Source organism: Cervus canadensis, chromosome 15 (genome assembly GCF_019320065.1).
Source record: "Cervus canadensis isolate Bull #8, Minnesota chromosome 15, ASM1932006v1, whole genome shotgun sequence".
In the NCBI taxonomy this organism is placed as follows: domain Eukaryota; kingdom Metazoa; phylum Chordata; class Mammalia; order Artiodactyla; family Cervidae; genus Cervus; species Cervus canadensis.
The window spans coordinates 42,485,243-42,508,009 of NC_057400.1; the positions used below are offsets into that span (position 1 = coordinate 42,485,243).

The 22,767-nt window shown below is 36.5% G+C and overlaps 1 protein-coding gene across 3 annotated transcripts in view; it reads right to left on the reverse strand.

Annotated features, from left to right (window-relative positions):
• The window catches only part of KCNH7 (potassium voltage-gated channel subfamily H member 7), a 498,724-nt gene that overhangs the window by 58,459 nt on the left and 417,498 nt on the right, over positions 1–22,767 (reverse strand). For all 3 annotated transcript variants that reach the window (XM_043488327.1, XM_043488328.1, XM_043488329.1), the window contains one exon: positions 15,805–16,230. In XM_043488327.1, the coding sequence (XP_043344262.1) occupies positions 15,805–16,230 (426 nt within the window). The remainder of the gene's footprint in view (positions 1–15,804; positions 16,231–22,767) is intronic.

Consider the following 22,767-nt stretch of genomic DNA (forward strand, 5'->3'; position numbering starts at 1 on the left):
TGTTAAGAACACATTTTAATTAAAGAAATAGCATGTGGCAGAACTATCATCCTATATCTTCATATTGATTTGGTTAGAAAAGAGCTCTAAACATCAAGAAAATACTTTCATTAACATTCTAAAATCAGGGTTACAGTTTTTTTTTCCTTATGCCAGAGTGGTCACAAGGGAAGGAAAGATTTCTGTCTCCCCTGAATTCTTTTCAGTTAGTATTCGAATCTTCTAGAAAGGAGTTTGTGTAGTTGTGATGGTCTTATTACAATTTGGATTCTGGTCATTGTTCAATTAGGAATGGGAGGAGAGGTGAGTCTTCTCTGTTCCCAAACAGAGTTATTATCTTTTAGGGTGTAGTAAGGGAAACAGTGTTTTTTCATCACAAATTTAAAATTATGTCTCTTCAATGAATGAATGGTGATTTTAAATGAGTATGAGGTGGGTTCCTGAGAGAAAAGACAGCTTTCTACTATTTGTATTATCAAAATTTCAGTGTAGCGGTTATGAGTTAGAACTTTGGAACAAACTTAGGTTTGAAATTCTGCTTCCATAACAGTGTGTTACCATAGACAATTTACTTATTTAATCTTCAAGTGTCAATTTCTTCTTTTGCAAATGGGCATAATAACGCTTCCTTTTAGCATTGTAGGTAATACCCAGTACATTGTAACTGTGTTTTTATTTTGATATCTCATATGCTTTTGTTTCCATCACTAAGCAGTAACTTTATATTGTAAAATGGGTTGTTGCTGCTAAGTCACTTCAGTCTTGGTCCGACTCTGTGCGACCCCATAGACGGCAGCCCACCAGGCTACCCCGTCCCTGGGATTCTCTAGGCAGGAGTACTGGAGTGGGTTGCCATTTCCTTCTCCAATGCATGAAAGTGAAAAGTGAAAGTGAAGTCACTCAGTTGTGTCCGACTCTTAGCGACCCCATGGACCACAGCCTACCAGACTCCTCCATCCATGGGATTTTCCAGGCAAGAGTACTGGAGTGGGGTGCCATTGCCTTCTCCAAAATGTGTTGTTAAAGCTACATATTTCCCAAACATGTTACTCTGATATCAGGAATTTCGAATGGAAGGTTTTGAACACTGGTGTTTCAGCTCCCCAGGGAAACTGCAGGGATTTTTAAAGACAAGACTATCATTAGATGCACTGACCGCTCAGACTCTTTAACAGAAATCAACCTGTTTCAGCGTAACTCCATTTCTACACTTCAGAGCTTAAGTTTGCACATTTATTTTTCCTCCACTTTTGATTCCTATTTACTTATGTGGAGAAATAAGAAATATTTGAGGGTTATTGTTCAAAACTGCCTTTTTTTGGGAGCAATTTCTGAAACTCAAGATAAATGAAATATAATGAAATTTGTATAGGTAGTTTGTTAATGAAGTGAAATGCTTCAGAATAAGTGAGCTGTTTTAACAACATATTGTGATAAAAAATACTAACAACTCTTTTCGCTACCAAGATGGTAGAGCAAAATGATGTTATGAAAAGGAAAGGAATCAAATCTGCTGTATATGCCTCTTCCTTCCATTTTGCCCTCCTCTCAAAAGAAATCTACGGTGTTTCTTCTACAATTACGTTAAAATGAGGTGAAATCTAGATTAGACAGTAAGTTTGCTGAGAAGGTAAATAAATATGACAACACACAAGTGACATATTTTCTGTACCAAAAAAGCTGAAAAAGTAAGGTACACGATGAAGTCCCAAAGGAGCTGACACAAAGGAACTGCAGAAAAGAGGGCAGAGAGGAAGAGGGAGGAGAAGAGTGAAAGTGTTGGGGGCGGAGAGTACTTTCAGTTGCATCTTAAGGATGAGTGAATATTGACTTCAACAGTCAAAGCCATTCTCTTTTGATTCTATAACTTGTACCAAGTAACAAATTACTTTGCTGTGGTTATCAGGATGCTGCTAATATGCCTGGGCATTCTTCCTTAGTCACAGCTGTGTACAGCACACCTTGTAGATGACACTTAGGCTAGCAATAACTCTTTTTTCTTTAAATATCTCTTTAAAGAGTTAAGGTGTTTTGCCCCAGATAATACAATAAAGAGAAGTGACTGCACCAAAATCTCAGAAACAAAATGGGCAAAAAAAAAAAAAAAAAAAGATCAATCTCTTCTTTCTGATTTGTCAGGCTATTAGTTTCCATTGTTGAGTTCAATGAACTATCTTTGTATTATATGCAAGTCAAAAATGGGACCAACAACTACCTTATAATTGGTAGTTTTTGGCTGATCAGAATATTTTCAGAATGCATAGTTATCTCACAGTATATCTAAGTCCATGTAATATCCAGACATACTATGAAAATCAGTGGGTGTTTTTTCAATTTTTGAAAATAGAAATAAAACTATCTTGAAACTAATGACAAGAACTTTTAAAATAGGAGAGGTAAAGAAGTTTCTCTTAGGTGGTATTTTTTGAATTTTTCACTGGTTTTAGAAAAATATTTTTTGCTTATTGTTACTTTTGGTAGAGAATGAAAAGCATATAAAAGCTCACTAGAGGTAAGAGTAATCATTATAATGTAATATAAAGACAGAAAGACAATAAATAAGATCTAGAAAGAGATAAACTATTTTGCAGTAGGTCAAAGCAAGGTCCATTGTTTTCCAGTACTGTCTATTAATATACAGCAAAAGAGATATAATAAACTTTAACAAGTTAATTTTCCACCTCAACAGTACCTATGCCAGTTCAGAATTCAACTCCTTTACCCTCAATGAATGACATCTCAAACTCTTTTTGCCTGAATACCACAGTAAAGAACACCATCTTAAGACTTTCATTTTGCCACAATTTTTAAAAAGTGTAAAATGATTCTTCTCCTGGAAATTTAATTTTTCAAATTTCTGAGTAGCTGATGAATATCATCCAATTTCAGTTTTTTAAAAAATGTACCCACATCCATAGTTTATTAAAGCCTCAGATGCTTTTTTTTATATTGAGGTAAAAGCTACTTTCCCTTATTAAGTACAACTTTCTTAACTGAATTTTATATTAAGAATATATACTTTAAACAACTACAGTTTTGTCAATATGTTAGATAGCAGGCCCAGACTAAAAAAAAAACTATGAGATTTTTTTTTTTTACTAGATATTTTACAGTAGTTCAGACATTCTCTGTTAATGTAAATAGAATTATTTTTGAAGATAAACAATGCTTTTCTGCAATTAAAATAGGCGAAGTATTAAATAGCTCTCTATTTATGAATAAGTCTGGCTACAGTTAAACTGAGATAGCATCATCAATAGGAGGAAATCTCATGCTTGAGAATTTTTCAAAACAATTTTGAAAAATAATTCTCTTTAGTAAGCATTTTAAAAAATCTTACATTTAAAATATTTATTTCAGGGTTTAATCACTAAAATCCTTGCCTATCGTAAGTAGACAGAATTATTCTTCTATGAATGAGGAAATGTAAATATGTGATCTTTGGTTCTGGCTGCTGGTTGTTAGATGAATGTCATTGAAACTTTCTACTTAATCCATCATTCTGTCCTGTTTATCAAGTAATGTATATTTTTAGTCGCTCAATTGTGTCCAATTCTTTACAACCCCTGGACTGTAGCCCACCAGGCTCCTCTGTCCATACGATTCTACAGGCAAGAACACTGGAGTGGATTGCCATTTCCTCCTCCAGGGGATCTTCCTGACCCAGGGACTGAATCTGTGTCTCCTGTATTATAGGCAGATTCTTTACCTGCATAATCTGAGAAGCATAATATTTGGGCTCAAATGGGAAAAAGGGGTTTCTGGGTGGCTCTGATGGTAAAGAATCTGCCTGCAATGAAGGAGACCTGTGTACGATTCCTGGGTTGGGAAGATCCCTTGAGAAGGAACTGCAACCCACTCCAGTACCTCTTGCCTGGAGAATTCCATGGACAGAGGAGCCTGGTGGGCTACAGTCCATGAAATCCCAAAGAGTTGGACATGACTAAGCAACCAACACACACAATGGGGAAAAAGGAACACTTAATGACTAATAAATTTCATAACTCCACTCTCATATTTTGTTTTAGATTTCATTTCTATTCCCTTTAAGTTCTAGTACTTGCAAACATTATTCAATAAATTGCCCAATAAAACACAATAATACTGAAACTAATTTTTATTTTTTTTGTTCAGCTTGAGTCATATTATTTTAATATCTCTAAAACACATTCACTAATACAATCAAAGAGTTGTATTTGGAGTGTGTAAAAAACCATGGCGGGGCGGGGGCACCTAGCTTAGCCTTTCCTTATTTGTACCAAATATCATAAATTTCTCAACAAACAGGCTTTTAAAAAGAAGATTTTACAATCTCCAATATTTAACATCCTTTACTCTTGAGATACTTTAATTTTTATTTTGTTTTAAAATTAACATTCTATTTTGCTGCATTTTGATCTTATTTTCTTTTTAGCTATAGCAACACAGAAAACTGATCATCAAATGATTCTAAATAGTAGTAGGCAAATGCTGCAGTAAATAAACAATTATGAATATTATGTTATATTTTTACATTTGGAATTTGGCTTGTTCCGGAAACATTTAACCAAAACTTATTTTGTTTTTAGCAACTTTTAGTCAGTGGATCACATATAAGTAATGGATAAGTGAAGAACTTAATGCAAAACTTATTGATGGAATACTCTTAATATTCCTTAGTTCAAGAATTATTCCACTGTGGATTCTTTGTCTCTTATTTGTCAGGCCACAGACTTTTAGAAACATGACCAGTAACCTCAAATACAATCAGTTGAAACTTCTGCCATAATTCCTAAAAACTATATAATGAGAGACATAGTTATCTTATGTGTAGACACACATAAACATGCAGGCCTGCAAAATGTTCATTGTTATTTCAGTTTGAACACGAGTATGTCTAATGTTTTAGAAATTCATTTCAAACAAATTAATGACAACTACTGTAGAGATCAGGTTCAGAAAGAATACTGACAAAATGATCAAAGTTTCTATAACAGAAGCCTGCTTTGCTTTCCCTTGTAACCATTCCATGATTTATCTATCACACTAATGAAGCAAACATATCAATGTGAGCAGAAACTCCTCCTCTCTATTAAAACTTCCTGTTCAAAGGCCTTGCCTGCATTCAGAATTAATGAAAAATAACAGTGAAGTGTGAAAGGGGAGAGGTCAATTAATTAATCAAAATATTACTACAGATTTTCAGGGGAGTAAGAGTTTAATGAAGCATGTAACTAAACAGAAAGCTCTAGAGTCTAACTATTAATATCTCTGATGTAACATTTAACACAGAGAAGCAAACTATGGAACATTTGAAGCAGATAATGAAAAGTTGACTTTTTGGAGACAACCAATAGTATTGTTGTTGAAATAACTCCCGAAAATTGAAGAGACAGAGCCAAAGCGAAAACAACGCTCAGTTGAGGATGTGACTGGTGATGGAAATAAAGTCCAATGCTATAAAAATAATATTGCATAGAAACATGGAATGTTAGGTCCATGAAGCAAGGTAAATTGCAAATGGTCAAACAGGAGATGACACGAGTGAACATCGACATTTTAGGAAGCAGTGATCTATAATGGATTGAAATGGGTGAATTTAATTCAGTTGACCATTATATCTACAACTGTGGGAAAGAATCCCTTAGAAAAAATGGAGTAGCCATCACAGTCAACAAAAGAGTCCAGAATGCAGTACCTGGGTGCAATCTCAAAAATGACAGAATGATCTCTGTTCCTTTCCAAGGCAAACCTTTCATATCACAGTAATCCAAGTCTATGCCCCAAGAAGTAATTCAGAAGAAGCTGAAGTTCAATGATTCTATGAAGACCTACAAGACCTTCTAGAATTAACACCCAAAAAAGATGTCCTTTTCATCATAGAGGACTGAAATGCAAAAGTAGGAAGTCAAGAGATACCTGGAATAACAGGCAAATTTGGCCTTGGAGTACAAAATGAAGCAGATCAAAGGCTCACAGAGTTTTGCCAAGAGAACACACTGGTCATAGCAAACACCCTCTTCCAACAACACAAGAGAAGACTCTACATATGGACATCACCAGCTGGTTAATACCAAAATCAGATTGATTATATTCTTCGCAGCCAAGAATGGAGCTCTATAGAGTTAGCAGAAACAATTGGGAGTTGACTGTGGCTCAGATCATAAACTGCTTATTGCAAAATTCAGACTTAAATTGAAGAAAGTAGGGAAAAGCACTGGACCATTTGGGTATGACATAAATCAAAGCCCTTACGATTATACAGTGGAAGTGACAAATAGATTCAAGGGATTAGATCTGATAGAGTGCCTGAAGAACTATGGGCAGAGGTTCGTGACATGGTACAGGAGTCAGTAATCAAGACCATCCCTAAGAAAAAGAAATGCAAAAAGGCAAAATGGTTGTCTGAGGAGGCCTTACAAATAGCTGAAAAAGAAGAGAAGCTAAAGGCAAAAGAGAAAAGGAAAGATATATCCATCTGAATGCAGAGTTCCAAAGAATAGTAAAGAGAGATAAGAAAACCTTCCTAAGTGATCAATGCAGAGAAATACAGGGAAACAATAGAATGAGAAAAACTAGAGATCTCTTCAAGAAAATTAGAGATACCAAGGGATCATTTCATGCAAAGATATGTACAATAAAGGACAGAAATGGTATGGACCTAACAGAAGCAGAAGATACTAAGAGGTGGCAAGAATACACAGAAGAACTATTCAAAAAAGATCTTCATGACCCAGATAAGTACGATGGTGTAATTACTCCTCTAGAGCCAGACATCCTGGAATGTGAAGTCAAGTGGGCCTTAGGAAGCAGCATTATGAACAAAGCTAGTGGAGGTGATTTAATTCCAGTTGAGCTATTTCAAATCCTAAAAGATGATGTTACGAAAGTGCTGCACTCAATAGGCCAGCAAATTTGGAAAACTCAGCAGTGGCCACAGGACTAGAAAAGGTCGGTTTTATCCCAGTTTCAAAGAAAGGCAATACCAAAGAATGTAGAAACTAACACACAATTGCACTCATCTCACTTGCTAGCAAAGTAATGCTCAAAGCTCTCCAAGGAAGGCTTCAACATTATTTGAACTGAGAATGTCCAGATGTTCAAGCTGGATTTAGAAAAGGCAGAGAACAAGAGGTCAGATTGCCAACATCTGTTGGATCAACAAAAATGCAAGTGAGTTCCAGAAAAACATATTCTTTGGTTTTATTGACTGTGTGGGTCACAACAAACTAAAAAATTCTTCAAGAGATGGGAATACCAGACCACCTTACCTGCTACCTGAGAAATCTGTATTCAGATCAAGAAGGAACAGTTAGAACTGGGCATGGAACAATGGACTGGTTCCAAAGAGGAAAAGGAGTACATCAAGGCTGTATATTGTCACCCTGCTTATTTAACTTATATACAGAGTACATCACATGAAATGCTGGGCTGGATGAAGCACTGGTTGAAATCAAGATAGCAGGGAGAAATATCAATAACCTCAGATATGCAGATGACACAACCTTTGTGGCAGAAAGCACAGAGAAACTAAAGAGTCTCTTGATGAAAGTAAAAGAGGAGAGTGAAAAAGCCAGCTTAAAACTCAACACTCAAAACACTAAGATCATGGCATCTGGTCCCATCACTTCATGGCAAATACATGAGAAAACAATGGTAATAGTGAGAGACTAAATTTTCTTGGGCTCCAAAATCACTGCAGATGGTGACTGCAGCCATGAAATTAAAAGCTACTTGCTCCTTGGAAGAAAAGCTATGACCAACCTAGACAGCATATTAAAAAGCAGAGACAATGGCTGATTCATGTCAATGTATGACAAAAACCATTACAGTATTGTAAAGTAATTAGTCTCCAACTAATAAAAATAAATGGAAAAAAAATAAAAAGCAGAGACATTACTTTCCAACAAAGGTCCATCTAGTCAAAGAGTTGCTTTTTCCAGTAGTCATGTATGGATATGAGAGTTGGACTATAAAGAAAGCTGAGTGTGGAAGAATTGATGTTTCTCAACTGTGGTGTTGGAGAAGACTCTTGAGAGTCCCTTGGACTGCAGGGAGATCCAATCAGTCCATCCTAAAGGAAATCAGTCCTAAATATTCATTGGAAGGACTGATGTTGAAGCTGAAACTCCAATACTTTGGCCACCTGATTTGAAGAACTGACTCATTTGAAAAGACCCTGATGCTGGGAAAGATTGAAGGAAAGAGGAGAAGGGGACGACAGAGGATGAGATGGTTGGATGGCATCACCAACTGGATGGACATGTGTTTGAGCAAGCTCCAGGAATTGGTGATGGACAGGGAAGCCTGGCGTGCTGCTGTCCATGGGATTGCAAAGAGTCATACATGACTGTGTTTGAACTGAACTGAGTGATAATGTTCCTTTGCATCAATGATATTGAGGTAATTTGCTATGGATGGCATGATGTTTGATAATGCAAAAATTAAGAAATAGAGAATCTTTTCTTGATGTCTGGATGGCATTAGCATTAGGAAGATATTAATGACACTGGTAAGCCCTGTTACTACCACTGTTCATTTTCAGTGACAATAGATCTTGTGTTATTTGTATTCTACATATATGGCATACAGCACAGCTATATCAGTCAACATTTGTAGTTATCAGTGTTCTTAGGTATATAAATATTAATATATGCATATAAACTTTTCTATTATCTATATAAATGCATGTATATATGTGTATGCAATATACATACACAGCTATGAAATCCTTTATTAAAATGCAAATTTAAAGAAAACTAACCTTATCCTGCTTAATATTGTATTTATTGTTTAATTATGGGCTTCCTCATTATCACTAGGTACACACATGAAATTAGAAGACCACTACTCCTTGGTAGGAAAGCTATGACAAATCTAGACATGTGTTAAAAAAGCAAAGACATCATTTTGCTTACAAAGGTTCATATTGTCAAGGCTATGGTCTTTTTCGTAGTCATGTACAGACATGTGAGAGCTGGACAATAAAGAAGGCAGAACACCAAAGAACTGATACTTTCGAACTGTGGTGCTGGAGAAGACTCTCGAGTGTCCTTTGGAAAGCAAGGAGATCAAACCAACCAATCTTAAAGGAAATCAACCCTGAATATTCTTTGGAAGGACTGTTGCTGAAGCTCCAATACTTTGGGCACCTGATGCAAACAGCTGACTCATTGGAAAAGACACTGATGCTGGGAAAGATTGAAGGCAGAAGGTGAAGAGGGTGACAGAGAATGAGATGGGTGGAAGGCATCACGGATTCAATGGACATGAACTTGGGCAAACTCTGGGAGGCAGAGAGGGACAGGGAAGCCTGGCATGCTGCAGTCCATGGGGTCATGAAGAGTTGGACATGACTTGGCAACTGAACAACAACAAGCATCTGATAACTTCACTCTATCTTTTTATGCAGACATGCCTGAAGCATTTACATAGTCAACTAGGTATTTTATAACGAACATTTCTTTTGTTTTTCCTTTATATTAAAGATAGTATTATATATTTGTGAAATTACGTGTGTAAGAAGGCTATATTATCCATGACTTTTATTTAGCAACAGCAGAAAGGGTCATTAAAAATATCTGTTATGTTGGTTCTGATGGAGCTGGGAACCAACACCTTGTACCTTCATGCCTCTAATGGGCTTCCCTTCTAACTAGCCTGACCCTTTTAACCTGGAAAACTCCCAGCGGTAATCAAAAACCTCCCCTTCATGCTCACATGTCCTTCTGTACATAGTAACATTAAAGCTGCCATCAGATAATACTCTAGGGGTCTTTTCTCACTCTTTCCTATAAACTCAGAAATGGTAACCCACTCCAGTATTCTTGCCTGGGAAATCCCATGGACAGAGGAGCTGTGTGGGCTACAGTCCATGGGGTCGTAGAGTTACACACGACTTATTGACTAAACAACTACAACAGAAAGCGTGGTTCCCAGTAAATGCTAATAGAATGAATGAATCTACTTGAGAAGGGAGTTACCGTACCCTCTCCTGGAAATCAAAAAATTAACTAAGTCAATTCTTATTAAAATTTACTTGAAACTGTAATTGGTAAAGCAAAGGCAGACAAAATTGGGCTACTCTTTGTATAGTGGAGGTGGATGGTTCTGAGTCTTATCAGCCTGTCTTGCTGTCAATCCTTGAGGGCCTCTCAGACTCTCAAGCACCTCCATGAACCCTCAGTTTGAAAAACACTGAACTAGATTACCCCTCATCAGAATGACCTCAAGCTTAGTGATTTTAGTTCTTGTCATTCGATTTGGGGACCAAAATCCAAAGAAGTTTTTTCCTTCATATTCATATGATGAAAATTCCCAAATTAGCTCATGTGAATGTAAGATCTTTTACTTTGAAAGTATTTCTTTTTTCCCTGGTGCCAATAATGCAGGCAATGTGGGTTTGTTCCCTGGGTCAAGAAGATCGTCTAGAGAAGGGAATGGCAACCCACTCCAGTATTCTTACCTGGGACCCATGGACAGAGGAGCCTGGTGGGCTACAGTTCATGGGATCTCAGAGTTAGACATGACTGAACACAACAACATGATATATTATACCCTTTGGGGGAAAATTTCATTCTGAAATATCACTACGTCTTGAAAGGCCTGATTATAGTTAAAAAATATAGTTTGCATAGAAAGGAGTATCTTCATTGTCACTCTTGAGAAATGTATCATGCAGCCCAATCCATCACTGGTCTTGTTATCCTTCATAGTTGATTCTTTACGCTCCTTTCAGACCGCCCCTCCCACTTGCTAGTTTTGATGCCCACATACTTCTCCCTACCACACACCCCGAGCACCTGTGCTTTGCAAGACAACTTGAGTTGCTTGTGTGTGAGCACAGTTGTGCTGGACTCTTTGCAATCTTATGGACTGTAGCCTGTTGGAAAACTGTCCTCAAAAAATTTCCTTTCTGTCTCCTATTTTTCCAGGAATCCTAACTGCAACTAGCTATTCTAATAACAACTATACGATAGTAGACACTTAATAAATTTTTGTCGAATAAGTGGATAATTAAGGTATTTATGGATTAATGTGGTAACATTTAAGTTTTAAAAGGAATACTTATTAAAATAACAGGGATTTAATGCAAAGGGATGGGAAGGATAAAAAAGTAACCTTTGGCAAGTGATTACTATGTACCTGGTACTGGTCTAGTCTTTTCACATACACTGCTTTATGTTTAGATATCACAAGAATCTACCTCTCATCATATAACAGAAGAAAAATGAAGTCTTAAATGAGTTAAATATCTTGCTTAAGTATAGCAAGTAAGCTGGTTCAAGCTGGTTTTAGAAAAGGGAGAGGAACCAGAGATCAAATTGCCAACATCCGCTGGATCATCAAAAAAGCAAGAGAGTTCCAGAAAAACATCTATTTCTGTTTTATTGACTATGCCAAAGCCTTTGACTGTGTGGATCACAATGAACTGTGGAAAATTCTGAAAGAGATGGGCATACCAGACCTTACCTGCCTCTTGAGAAACCTATATGCAGGTCAAGAAGCAACAGTTAGAACTGGGCATGGAACAACAGACTGGTTCCAAATAGGAAAATGATTACATCAAGGCTGTATATTGTCACCCTGCTTATTTAACTTATATATAGAGCACATCATGAGAAATGCTGGGCTGGATAAAGCACAAGCTGGAATCAAGATTGCCGGGAGAAATATCAATAACCTCAGATATGCAGATGACACCACCATTATGGCAGAAAGTGAAGAACTAAAGAACCTCCTGATGAAAGTTAAAGAGGAGAGTGAAAAAGTTGAGCTTAAAGCTCAACATTCAGAAAACTAAGATCATGGCATCTGGTCCCATCACTTCATGGCAAATAGATGGGGAAACAGTGGAAACAGTGGCTGACTTTATTTTTGGGGGCTCCAAAATCACTGCAGATGGTGATTGCAGCCATAAAATTAAAAGACGCTTACTCCTTGGAAGGAAAGTTATGATCAAATTAGATAGCATATTAAAAAGCAAAGACAGTACTTTGCCAACAAAGGTCCATCTAGTCAAGGCTATGGTTTTTCCAGTGGTCATGTATGGATGCGAGAGTTGGACTATAAAGAAAGCTGAGCAGCGAAGAATTGATGCTTTTGAACTATGGTGTTGGATAAGACTCTTGAGAGTCCCTTGGACTGCAAGGAGATCCAACCAGTCCATCCTAAAGGAGATAAGTCCTGGGTGTTCATTGGAAGGTATTGATGTTGAAGCTGAAACTCCAATGCTTTGTCAACCTCATGCGAAGAGTTGACTCATTGGAAAAGACCCTGATGCTGGGAAAGATTGAGGGCAGGAGGAGAAGGGGATGACAGAGGATGAGACAGTTGGATGGTATCACCAACTTGATGGACATGGATTTGGGTGGACTCCGGGAGTTGGTGATAGACAGGGTGGCCTGGCGTGCTGCGGTTCACAGGGTCGCAGAGTCGGACAGGACTGAGTGACTGAACTGAACTGAAGTGGCACAGAGGTGAATCAAACTCAGGTCTGTCTGACTCCAAAGCCAGGATCGTACCCGTATCATAACACATTTTAAGAGTGAGGAGCAGGTTTGGAGACATGGGGGAACCCAGGAAATCATATGTAACAGAGTAAGGAACTGACATTGCTTTTCTTGATGCAAACTTCACTTTCTGTCTGATACTATATGAGAAAGGTTATCCAGACACCATTTTTTTCCCCAAGATTATTTCATCCTATACTAATGTGAACCACATAAATTTACTCTTGTTTCAGCTCACCTGAAGTTCTGTTTGAAACAGTGATAACCTGAATTACTTATTTTAGGAAATCTTTATTTTCAAGTAATATAGTAACTGAAGCTGAACTGATTGTGTTGCAATCTAGAAATTTTCCTAGAATAATCAGCATATTCTAATATTCACTTGTTTGATTGCTACTGATGAAATATCATTAGTAAATTAACTTCCCATAACAATCTTGTTTATCTATTTATTTGTTACCCATTCTTTCATTTCACTAAGCTAAAATTTATTTACTGTTGGTGTACATATTTTAAAATTTGAAAGAGTGAGGTTTTACTCTTTATCAATAGGATCTTATTTGGTGTAATTACATGGATTTACCCATAATAAGAGGTTCATAAAGATAAATACTGATAAAGAAGTATTTTGCTTTCTTGCCCTTTAATTAAAAACCAAAGTTAGGAGTATCTAACATTAAAATTTCAACAAATTTAACAGCAGCTGATTTTGAGTATTTTGCTGAGTTTTACATATATTATTTCATTAGAGTCTCAAAAAAAAAAAAACCAATTTTAAGAAGGGAAGTAATATTATCATCCTTATAGATGAGGAGAGTCAAGTTTGAGACTTTGTCTAAGTTTTGTAGAATCGAGGAAGAATATATTGTTTAACTAACCTGTTCTTTATTCATCCAGTTTGATGGGCATGTTCTATGGGAGACAATTTACCTCTAAACCTATTGTCCCCCTAGCTAAGGAGGATTCACTTGCCCTCAAGCCTTAATTGGTCAGGAGCAAACCATCTACAAAGGGTGTTTATGATATCTGATCTCCTCTTGGAAAAAAAAAAAAAGATAGTGAGGCCCTGATGGATTCGGAACATGCTCAGTTGCTGAGTCATATTTGACTCTTGGTGACCCCTTGAATTGTAACCCACCAAGCTCCTCTGTCCATGGGATTTCAGGAGTGAAACCCTCATCTCCTATGTTTCTGCATTGCAGGCAGATTCTATACCTGCTGAGCAACTGGGAAAAACCTCTTAAGTGGGAAAGGACCCTGAATTTTAGTTTCTTTTGTTTCTTTTCTTTTTGGCCATGTCATGTGGTTTGTAGAATCTTAGTCTCTAAGAATTGGAATATTTCCTCCCATATCAATAAACAAGAATGCCACAGTAATCAGTAGCCACGAGGCTGCAGCCCATCCCTATGGGTAGCCCTGAGGGACTCAGGATGTGAAACACACAAGATACTGGCCCCAGACAGCTTTGATGCACATGAAAGGAATGATTTCAGTGAGCCCAGACTCTTACATCTTCCCATACATAGAAAAGTACTAAATTCCTTAACTGACACTCCAATACTTTGGCCACTTGATGCGAGGAGTCGACTCATTTGAAAAGACCCTGATCCTGGGAAAGATTGAGGACAGGAAGAGAAGAGGGCAACAGGACAGGAAGAGGATGTGATGGTTGGATAGCATCACTGACTCAACAGACATGAATCTGAGTAAACTCCAGGAAATAGTGAACAACAAGGAAGCCTGGAGTGCTGCAGTTCATGAGGATGCAAAGAGCTGGACGTGACTGAGTGACAGCAACAACTCCTTAACTTGGAATATCTCGTTTTCTTTAATTAACAATAATCTTCTGCTGTTCAGACTACCTGCCCTTTTCTGCAAAACTATATAACCTGGCTCCTCCACTCACCTCCTCAGAGCAGTTCTCTCAAGGTTACTCTTTGGTATGATGTGAAGTCCTAAAAATTCCCACTGCATAAAACATAACTCTCAACTTCTAGGTTGTGAATATTTTTTAAGTTGACCATGACCAAGGATTGATCACAGGACCACAGAGGTTAGACATCAGGCTGCAGTGAAAGCATGAAGTCCTAACCACTGGATTACCAGGGCATTCCCAAACCTGAATCTTAAAAATTCAAAACACCAAGCTTATTTTTCTCAATCTAATACCTTAGTCTTACTTTCACACCTTCTGTAAAACTTTCTATTAAAGAATCCAGGAAATTTATTTACAAAAACTTAGCAACTAAACACAGTAAAGAATCAGCCTGTAATGTGGGAGACCTGGGTTCAATCCCTGGGTTGGGAAGATCCCCTTGAGAAGGAAATGGCAACCCATTCCAGTATCCTGACCTGGAGAATATGGATTGTATAGTCCACAGAATCACAGAGAGTCGGACACAACTGATCGACTTTCACTCACTTACTCACTCAGCATCTAAGCACAGCACAACACACACAGTGGCAATAAAACAGAGGAGATTTTAGGAGAACATGATTTGTTTTGGTTCAAAGAACCATTTGAGAAGAACCTGATTAAAATTATGTCCTTTCTATCCAGAAAATGCACATCCACTTGTCAAATTTCCTTAAAATTTTGAACTTTATAAGATACTGGGGATACAAGAAGTATTTTCAAACCTAGATATTATTTAAGAGAAAGAGTTTTGGATAAAACATCTCAGAAGATTCCTCTTACACATAATTTGAACATAAAACAAGTCCCTCCTCTCACAAACTACAATTATGAGCTAAGAAAGAAAGAAGTATCTTCATCTTAGATAGTTTTATATCTATAAAAGTAATATGTAGAAATTATATATCCCAGGAATATGCTATGGTCTTCCCTGGTGGCTCAGATGGTAAATAACCTGCCTGCAATTCGGGAGACCTGGGTTCAATCCCTGGGTTGGGGAGATACCCTGGAGGAGGGAATGGCAACCCATTTCAGTATTCTTGCCTGGAGAATCCGCATGGACAGAGTAGTATGGTGGGCTATAGTCCATGGGGTCTCAAAGGATGAGACCTGAATGAGCATGAATAAGTGACTAAGCACAGAATGAAACACTTGTCTCAAAGTTTAATTTGTTTTTTAAAGGATAGTCTTTACTGATTTTTAGCAAAAACAGAAAAAAATTGCTAATCATTTGCAATGGCAAAAAGGTTTCATTTCATTTTATAGCATTTCCAGTTGGAAATGAATTTTATCTGTGAGATAGAGAAATGTGTAAAGCAACAACTTATTTTGTAGTTAAAATAGCTTCACTTTATATTTTCAACCTTTTAGAAAATAAGATTCTTAAGCAGCTCTTACCTCATCAGAACCCGATCCAAAAATCAGCAAGTCAAAAGGAATTGCTGCAACCATGTCAATCAGGAACCAGCCTTTGAAGTAGTGTATTGCTATTTTGGCTGGATCACTTACCACTTCTTCATTCTGATTTACATATGTTGTTCTGAAGTTGATTAGAATATCTATGATAAACATAATATCCACAATCAAGTCTACCACATTCAAAGGGCTACAGGAATAGCCACATTCTCGTCTTTTCTGTTCTTCTCTGTCATTGAGGAGAAAGGCTGCAGAATAGGGAGTGAATATAGCAGTGTATATGACCAACAGAAGAATAAGCCAATCCCAGACGGCCTTGAAAGGACTGTAGTGCAATATTGTAAACTTGTTGATGCGTGGTGTCTGCAGTTTATATTCTGGTAGAACATCTGCTCCTAAAGAGAGAACCTGAATAAAGAAAAGAGAACCATACACTACATAAAAATGTGATTATTTAATCTACAAACCTATAAAAATATCAACTTAATTATACAGCAAAGTATTTTAGAAAAAATTCATGTAATTATGAAGTATGTGCATTTAAAAGAACCCCACAATTTAGTATATTTGACCCCAGAAAACTTCATTGGTATTCCTTGATAAATATAATTTTCACTAAAAAAAAAAAATAATGAATATTGTCCCTGAGTTACTAAGGAATGGTTAGTGGTTCCTTTGGAAATAAAACACACTGCTATTTTTTAGGAAATCATAAAATCAATTGAATACATGGGCATTTCAGTTTTCAGACTTAAGAAAGGATTGATTGCAATGATTAGAAACAGCCTACTTGGATCCATGGTCTTATTTAATTTATAATTAAGGCTTGATAAATTAAACCTAATTCATTCAAATCTTCAATTAAAATTTTCTCACCTGAAAATCTTTTTTAATATTAGAAAAAGTGACATGAGATTAAAATAAACAAAATGAGTCTTTTCCCTAAAAGGCTGAAAAAGTATTTAATATTCTGAGACAATTATACTTTCACTTGAACTCCTTCATCACATTTAGGGAACTGTGTAGAAAGAATGGTGCAAGGAGACATTCAGAATATTGATCTGGAAAGGTTGCAAGATTCTCAGCCACCAAGTCTACTTAAACTCTAAGATTTATTTTATTTAATAAAGCATTGCAAGGACTAAAATCGTTCACCTTTAGAGTCTCAGTTTATATGAAAAAATGAGACCTACACTAATTCAAGTGACTCTACTCAGTAGAAAATTTCCATGTAGATTTTAACTTGATTATAATAATAATTTCAATTTTAAATCTCATTTTCATATACCATATGAAATTGTCATATACTATATCTTTTTTTCACACATAATGAGCCATTTCACACATAATGAGCCATTTAAAGAATTTGAGAAGTTAAATAACCCCAACTGAGATACAACAAGACTTTTAAATATAACCATAGTTCAGTTAAAATGGACAAAACTGTTTTTAGATTAACAGCTAAACTGATTCAATTAGCTTTAGAAAAAAATAATAAAGAAATGGGAGTAAAGCCCAGAGTAAATCTGAACTACAATTATATGGTGGAAAAGGAATTTTTATTATGAGAAATGATAAGAATTAATTATTAGTAGAAGACAACTCTGAAAAATGTGATTTCACTGTTTATGAAATAATAAATATCTTCAGAAATCAAGATTTTTATCAATATCTACATGTAACTCTCAACATCAAAATAAGAATAATGTTTACATAACCTGTCATTTGATAAGTGCAGACAACTCTATCCTGTTATGCTTTGTATAAAAACCAGTGTATGATATTTTGGTCCGGAAGGAATGGATCATCTTGTAAGGTATCATTATGTAATGTTCCTTTCTCAAAAACCATGAACTACTCAGTATTTAGAAAGTAAAATTCAAAACCTTATTTTGACTCTCAAAGTCATCTAAAATATAGACCTTTTCTATCTTCTCAGTTCCTTTTCCCATTAGATTCCTCTGTGCACTCAGTGTACTCTGGCAAACCCTAACTAAAATTTCTGAGATCTTCCCACATCCCTGAAGTCACGAATTTCTCTCATTAAAAAAAAGGGTAGATAATCATCCAAAGGAAAAAGAAAGTTATTTTTAAATTTATGGGTATATCCTGAGCTTGCTTCCTGATTAAGTCTCACGCTCTTGATACCAATTTTCCACACTGGACAATTTGAATATTTGTTTTAGCAGAAGTGTACATTGGAGTACATCCAGCATCTTAGAGTTGCCCTTGAGATGTAAAAACTGGGTAGAACTCTTTGCATCCCAAGTATGCAGACTTTCATATAACAGTTGGATGACTACTGTGCTAAGAGGGGAGTCTGAAAAATTAGGAAGACATTGTTCCTGACATCACAGAATCAATCGTTTATTGGGAGAAATACATGAACAAGAAAATGGGAGCCCTGTGAGGTCCACCCAGCTGCTGAGATTGATGGTAGCACTGATGGGGTAGGGGAGCAGCCTTCATAGAGGAATTTCAGGAAAAGAAAGCACTTGAACTGAGCCTTCAAGTAGGAAGTGGTTGGGGATGATGAAGTTGGAATGGGAAGGCACTTACAGGCAGAGGAAACAGAATGAGCAAAGGAAGGGATTCGTAAAATGCTATGTTGTGTGTTGAGGAACTTTAAGCTGCCTTATCTTGCTGACAGATAAAATGCAAGGGGATATTGGTGAAGGATGGCAGCAGAAGACCTAATGTGACATGATTGGAACCTCAGGCTTTCTTCTTTAAGTTAGGGTTACTCACATTTGAAAAAAACACAGACTCCTTTCAAAAAGAAATACTTAGTACAGAACTCCAATGATTATTATTTTATTCTTATTTATAATGTTAGGTAAATATGTACAAGGGGCTTCCCTGGTGGCTCAGTGGTAAAGAGTCTGCCTGTGATGTAGGAGACTCGTGGGAGACTTGGGTTCAATTCCTGATCTAGGAAGATAACCTGGAGTAGGAAATGGCAACCCACTTCAGTATTCTTGCCTGGGAAATCCCATATGTAGAAAAGTCTGGCGGGCTACTGTCCATGGGGTCATCGAGAGTCAGACACGACTGAGTGACTAACATTTTCACTTTTTTTTTTTCCACTTTCAAGATGTCTTATATGGGTGTTTAGTACTCCCAAGAGAGAAGTGGAACTATCTAGTCTTGTTAAAGTCAAGGACTAGAAGTAGTAGAGCATTACTCCTGTCATATACTATTGGCCAAAGCAATCATGGCCCAGCCTAGATTCTAAAAAAGTGGTAAGTTAGGCTTTACCTTTTGATAGGGGAATGGCAGGAGTGTGGAAAGAAGGGATAAACTGGAGCCATCTTGGAGATAAGCTGTCACAGAAATTGTTGACAAGTATTGTTTTTAGATGTGTTAATGATATTGTGCTATGTTTTAAATAATAGTTTGAAACTTTTAGGGATACATAATAACGTATTTGTGGATGAAACACTATATGAGGTGGGTTCCAATAAATCCAGAAAGAGGGAAGGGAAAGGTGAATGGAAAAGTCTGGTTATATGCAACAACAATAGATGTACATTGACTTTTATTGAAATTGGGCAAAGGTATAAACTATTCTATTTTTACAATATGCTTAAACTGTTTACAGTAATAATAATCATAATAATAAAAATATAAAATCTCACTCAGAAAGGGCCAAGATATTGAGGATCAGTATCAGTTCAGCTGCTTACTCGTGTCTGACTCTTTGCGACCCCTTGGACTGCAGAATGCCAGGCCTCCCTGTCCATCACCAACTCCTGGAGCCTGCTCAAACTCATATTGAGGATGGCCCTACACATATCACAGGGTCTCATTCCTATCAGAATTGAGTTGGTTCCTTGTTAGGCAATTTGGAATTCCTTTTTCTACAACAGAATGTTTACTTTGCTCTCCACATATCTAATTTATACTATGTTTATTTCTATTCAGTCCATGGATCCTACACATAATCCCAGTGACGCCCAGCTGTGAACTGTTTCTCCTTAAATTTTGTCAAATTGCTGGCTGGGACAAATTATGTTTTAAGAAGATAGCTGGACATGCTAAGTCTGCAGATGCCCATTTCTCTGAGTATACTTAGCTACACTGCTCACCAACTTAGATTAAAATACAGCCACTTTTCAAGACTCATCAGGTTAGGCCTCTTATTAAAATACTTTTACTTTATCAGTATTTCATATTCAAACTTTTTTCTGGGTTGATATAAGAAGCATGTTTCTGCATTCTTTCCTCTTGAAATGAAATGTTTATGTTGCTTAATGTCACTTTTGTAAATATTTGCATTATATATATTTATAATTCATTTCTAGTAAAAAATTGATTTCTCTTGAGATATCAAAAGTTTTCATATCTTTTTCTGTAAAAAATGATAACGAGTTATTTAATAACTTACAGTTACTTTTTTTTCTTGAGAAAACCTGTATGAGTTTAGAATTTCAGTTCTATTATTTCAAAGGCTTCCCTGGTAGCTCAGCGGTAAAGAAGAGCCTCTTGAAAAGGAAATGGCAACCCACTCCAGTGTTCTTGCCTGGAAAATTCCATGGACAGAGGAACCGGACAGGCTACAGTCCATGGGGTTGCAAGAGACAGACAACACTTAGTGACTAAACTACCATCATTATTGCTAATTCCCTTTATATTATTTTAATTGTCCTAATGATCTAAGTGCATGTATCTTTGATAATGCCACCTCACACTTTTTGGAATTGGATAAATGTGTGAATTGTAAGTTCCCAAGAAAATAAAATTAATTATGACAGTGCCTGGGAGTCATTCTGTTGGAAATAAAATATTAGATGGGTAAGTAGTTGTTCTAAAAAAAGGTAAGTAGGATTCTAAGCGGTCAATGGTTGAAGAGAAAAAGCCTGCTACACAGTCTATTACATTTCTTTAAGAGTCAACTTCTCCCACACATTTGAGAAATGGCACATTTTAAAAAGATAAAACATGATTAATTGAACTATTATAAGGATTTTCTTTTAAGAGAGAAAGCAAAGGAAGGAAGAAGCCTCACTGTATAAAAAAGGGGAACTCCATGGTCTCCAAAAAGACACATTTTCTTTCCTCAAACCACCAATTAATTGCACAGTATAATACAGCCTAAAATATGGTTTTCTTTACTAAGTACAGTTTTTCCCCTTTGCTAGCACATTAGTATTTGTTTAACCTCGAATGGTTAAAGTGTTATATAAAACCAAAATCTTTATAGGAAATAGCACTATTTATTCAATGAAGATCTACTGTGAAACTTTTGTGCAAACACCAGGATTAATAACCACTCTTCCTTTTTGAAAAGTGCAATAGGGAATGATTAAGCCTTCCAAAAGATTATACAGTACTTTTGGCAGCTGTTAAACACCATGCTGAGGTGTTGGTAGAGACTGCTCATCTGTTATTTATCCCTTACTCGGGACTCGCAGTTAACTAATAGGCTAGCTATATTTTTATCTATCTAGAATAGTCAGTAACAAAATGAATCAGATAGATTATATAGCATCAGAAAAGAAACTCCCATGACTTTTAAGCGTTTGATTTGAGAAATAAAGCAAAACCTGAGTATTTTCACTGAAATGAGTAGTTCCACGGATGATTATCAAGATATTTAAATAAAAAGATGAAAATCAGTTACACAATAAATCAAATCTGTAGCATAGGAAATATTTTAAAATAAATAAAATTCTAAAATTAGGTAGTAGGATCACTGCAGCATTCTGTATTCAAATAATTTTCTAAAGCTTAGACATTTAATCACATGTGTGTTTATGTGTGCACACACATGTGTATCTGTGTGTGTGAATTGGATTCTGAAGATTGTATGAATTTGTGAAAATAAGAGTCATCTAATTAAATGTCAGGTTTAGTGCTTTGTTATTGTATGTTCCGTGTATGTTAATATGAAAAATATCTGCTTCTCAAAATGTGTGTGACTCTCAAAATATGAAGGAAATAGGTTAGACAGTATCTTAAACACTTATAATACTCTGATGTTACTTCAATATATGCATATTAAAAAATGACAGGTTCTTCCAGAACCATAAACTCCTTTTAACTTCCACACCAACGGGCAGCTGGGCAGTGGCTGTTGGTTCTGGCTCCATATTCAATTAATTTTGAATCGGCCCCTCCCTTGTTGCAGCTGATCTGAGGAGCTTGGGGTATCACCTTGCTGCTGATATTAGATGCTTTCTGGCCTAATGTTTGCTTCCTTATCAGCCTCTTCTCTCTCTTTTTTTTTTTTTCTCATGGAAACTGTACATATGCACTCTTCTCTCCATTTATTTTATCTTTGTTTTTAAATGGACATAATTTTAAAAAAAAATGGAGATCTGGAAAAGAAGCACTAGGCATACCAGTTCAAAAATCACAGAAGAATGAAGACTAGCCTTAAAGATGGGAGAGAGAGATACAGGGTTTAGATAGGACAGTTTGAGATAAATGTGCCAGATACCAGTTCAAGCAGGTGCCTGGTAGATGGTCTAGGACTGGGCTCCAGAGGAGCTTGGAGTCTGACACTTCATCCCATAGAGACAGAGGCTGAAGTTCTGAAAAGTGGACTCATTAGCCAGGAAGGTGTAAAGACAGAGAGGATCCACTAGAAATAACTAAAATGTGGGATGGAGAATAAAGGCAAGGGAATATTCCTGGGGCTTAGCACTTTATCTGAATATACATAGTAAACACTCAAAATAGTTGAATGGACATGTTTGTAGCTTAAGAAAAAGAGACAACGAAAGTGGCAAGACAGAAAGTTCATGAGGGAAAGGATTTTGGGAGAAACAGCTGCTGTTGCCAAAATTTGTTGTTCTACCCTCCAGAGAGGAGAGTTGTTGCTAGAATGTGTCTGTCCGGCCAACAGCATGTTACTCAGCTCCATCTGCGTCTAACTATAGCCATCTGTCATGAATAGCATTTCTTGGCCAAACCCAAGCAGGTGTGTCCTTCCTTATTCAC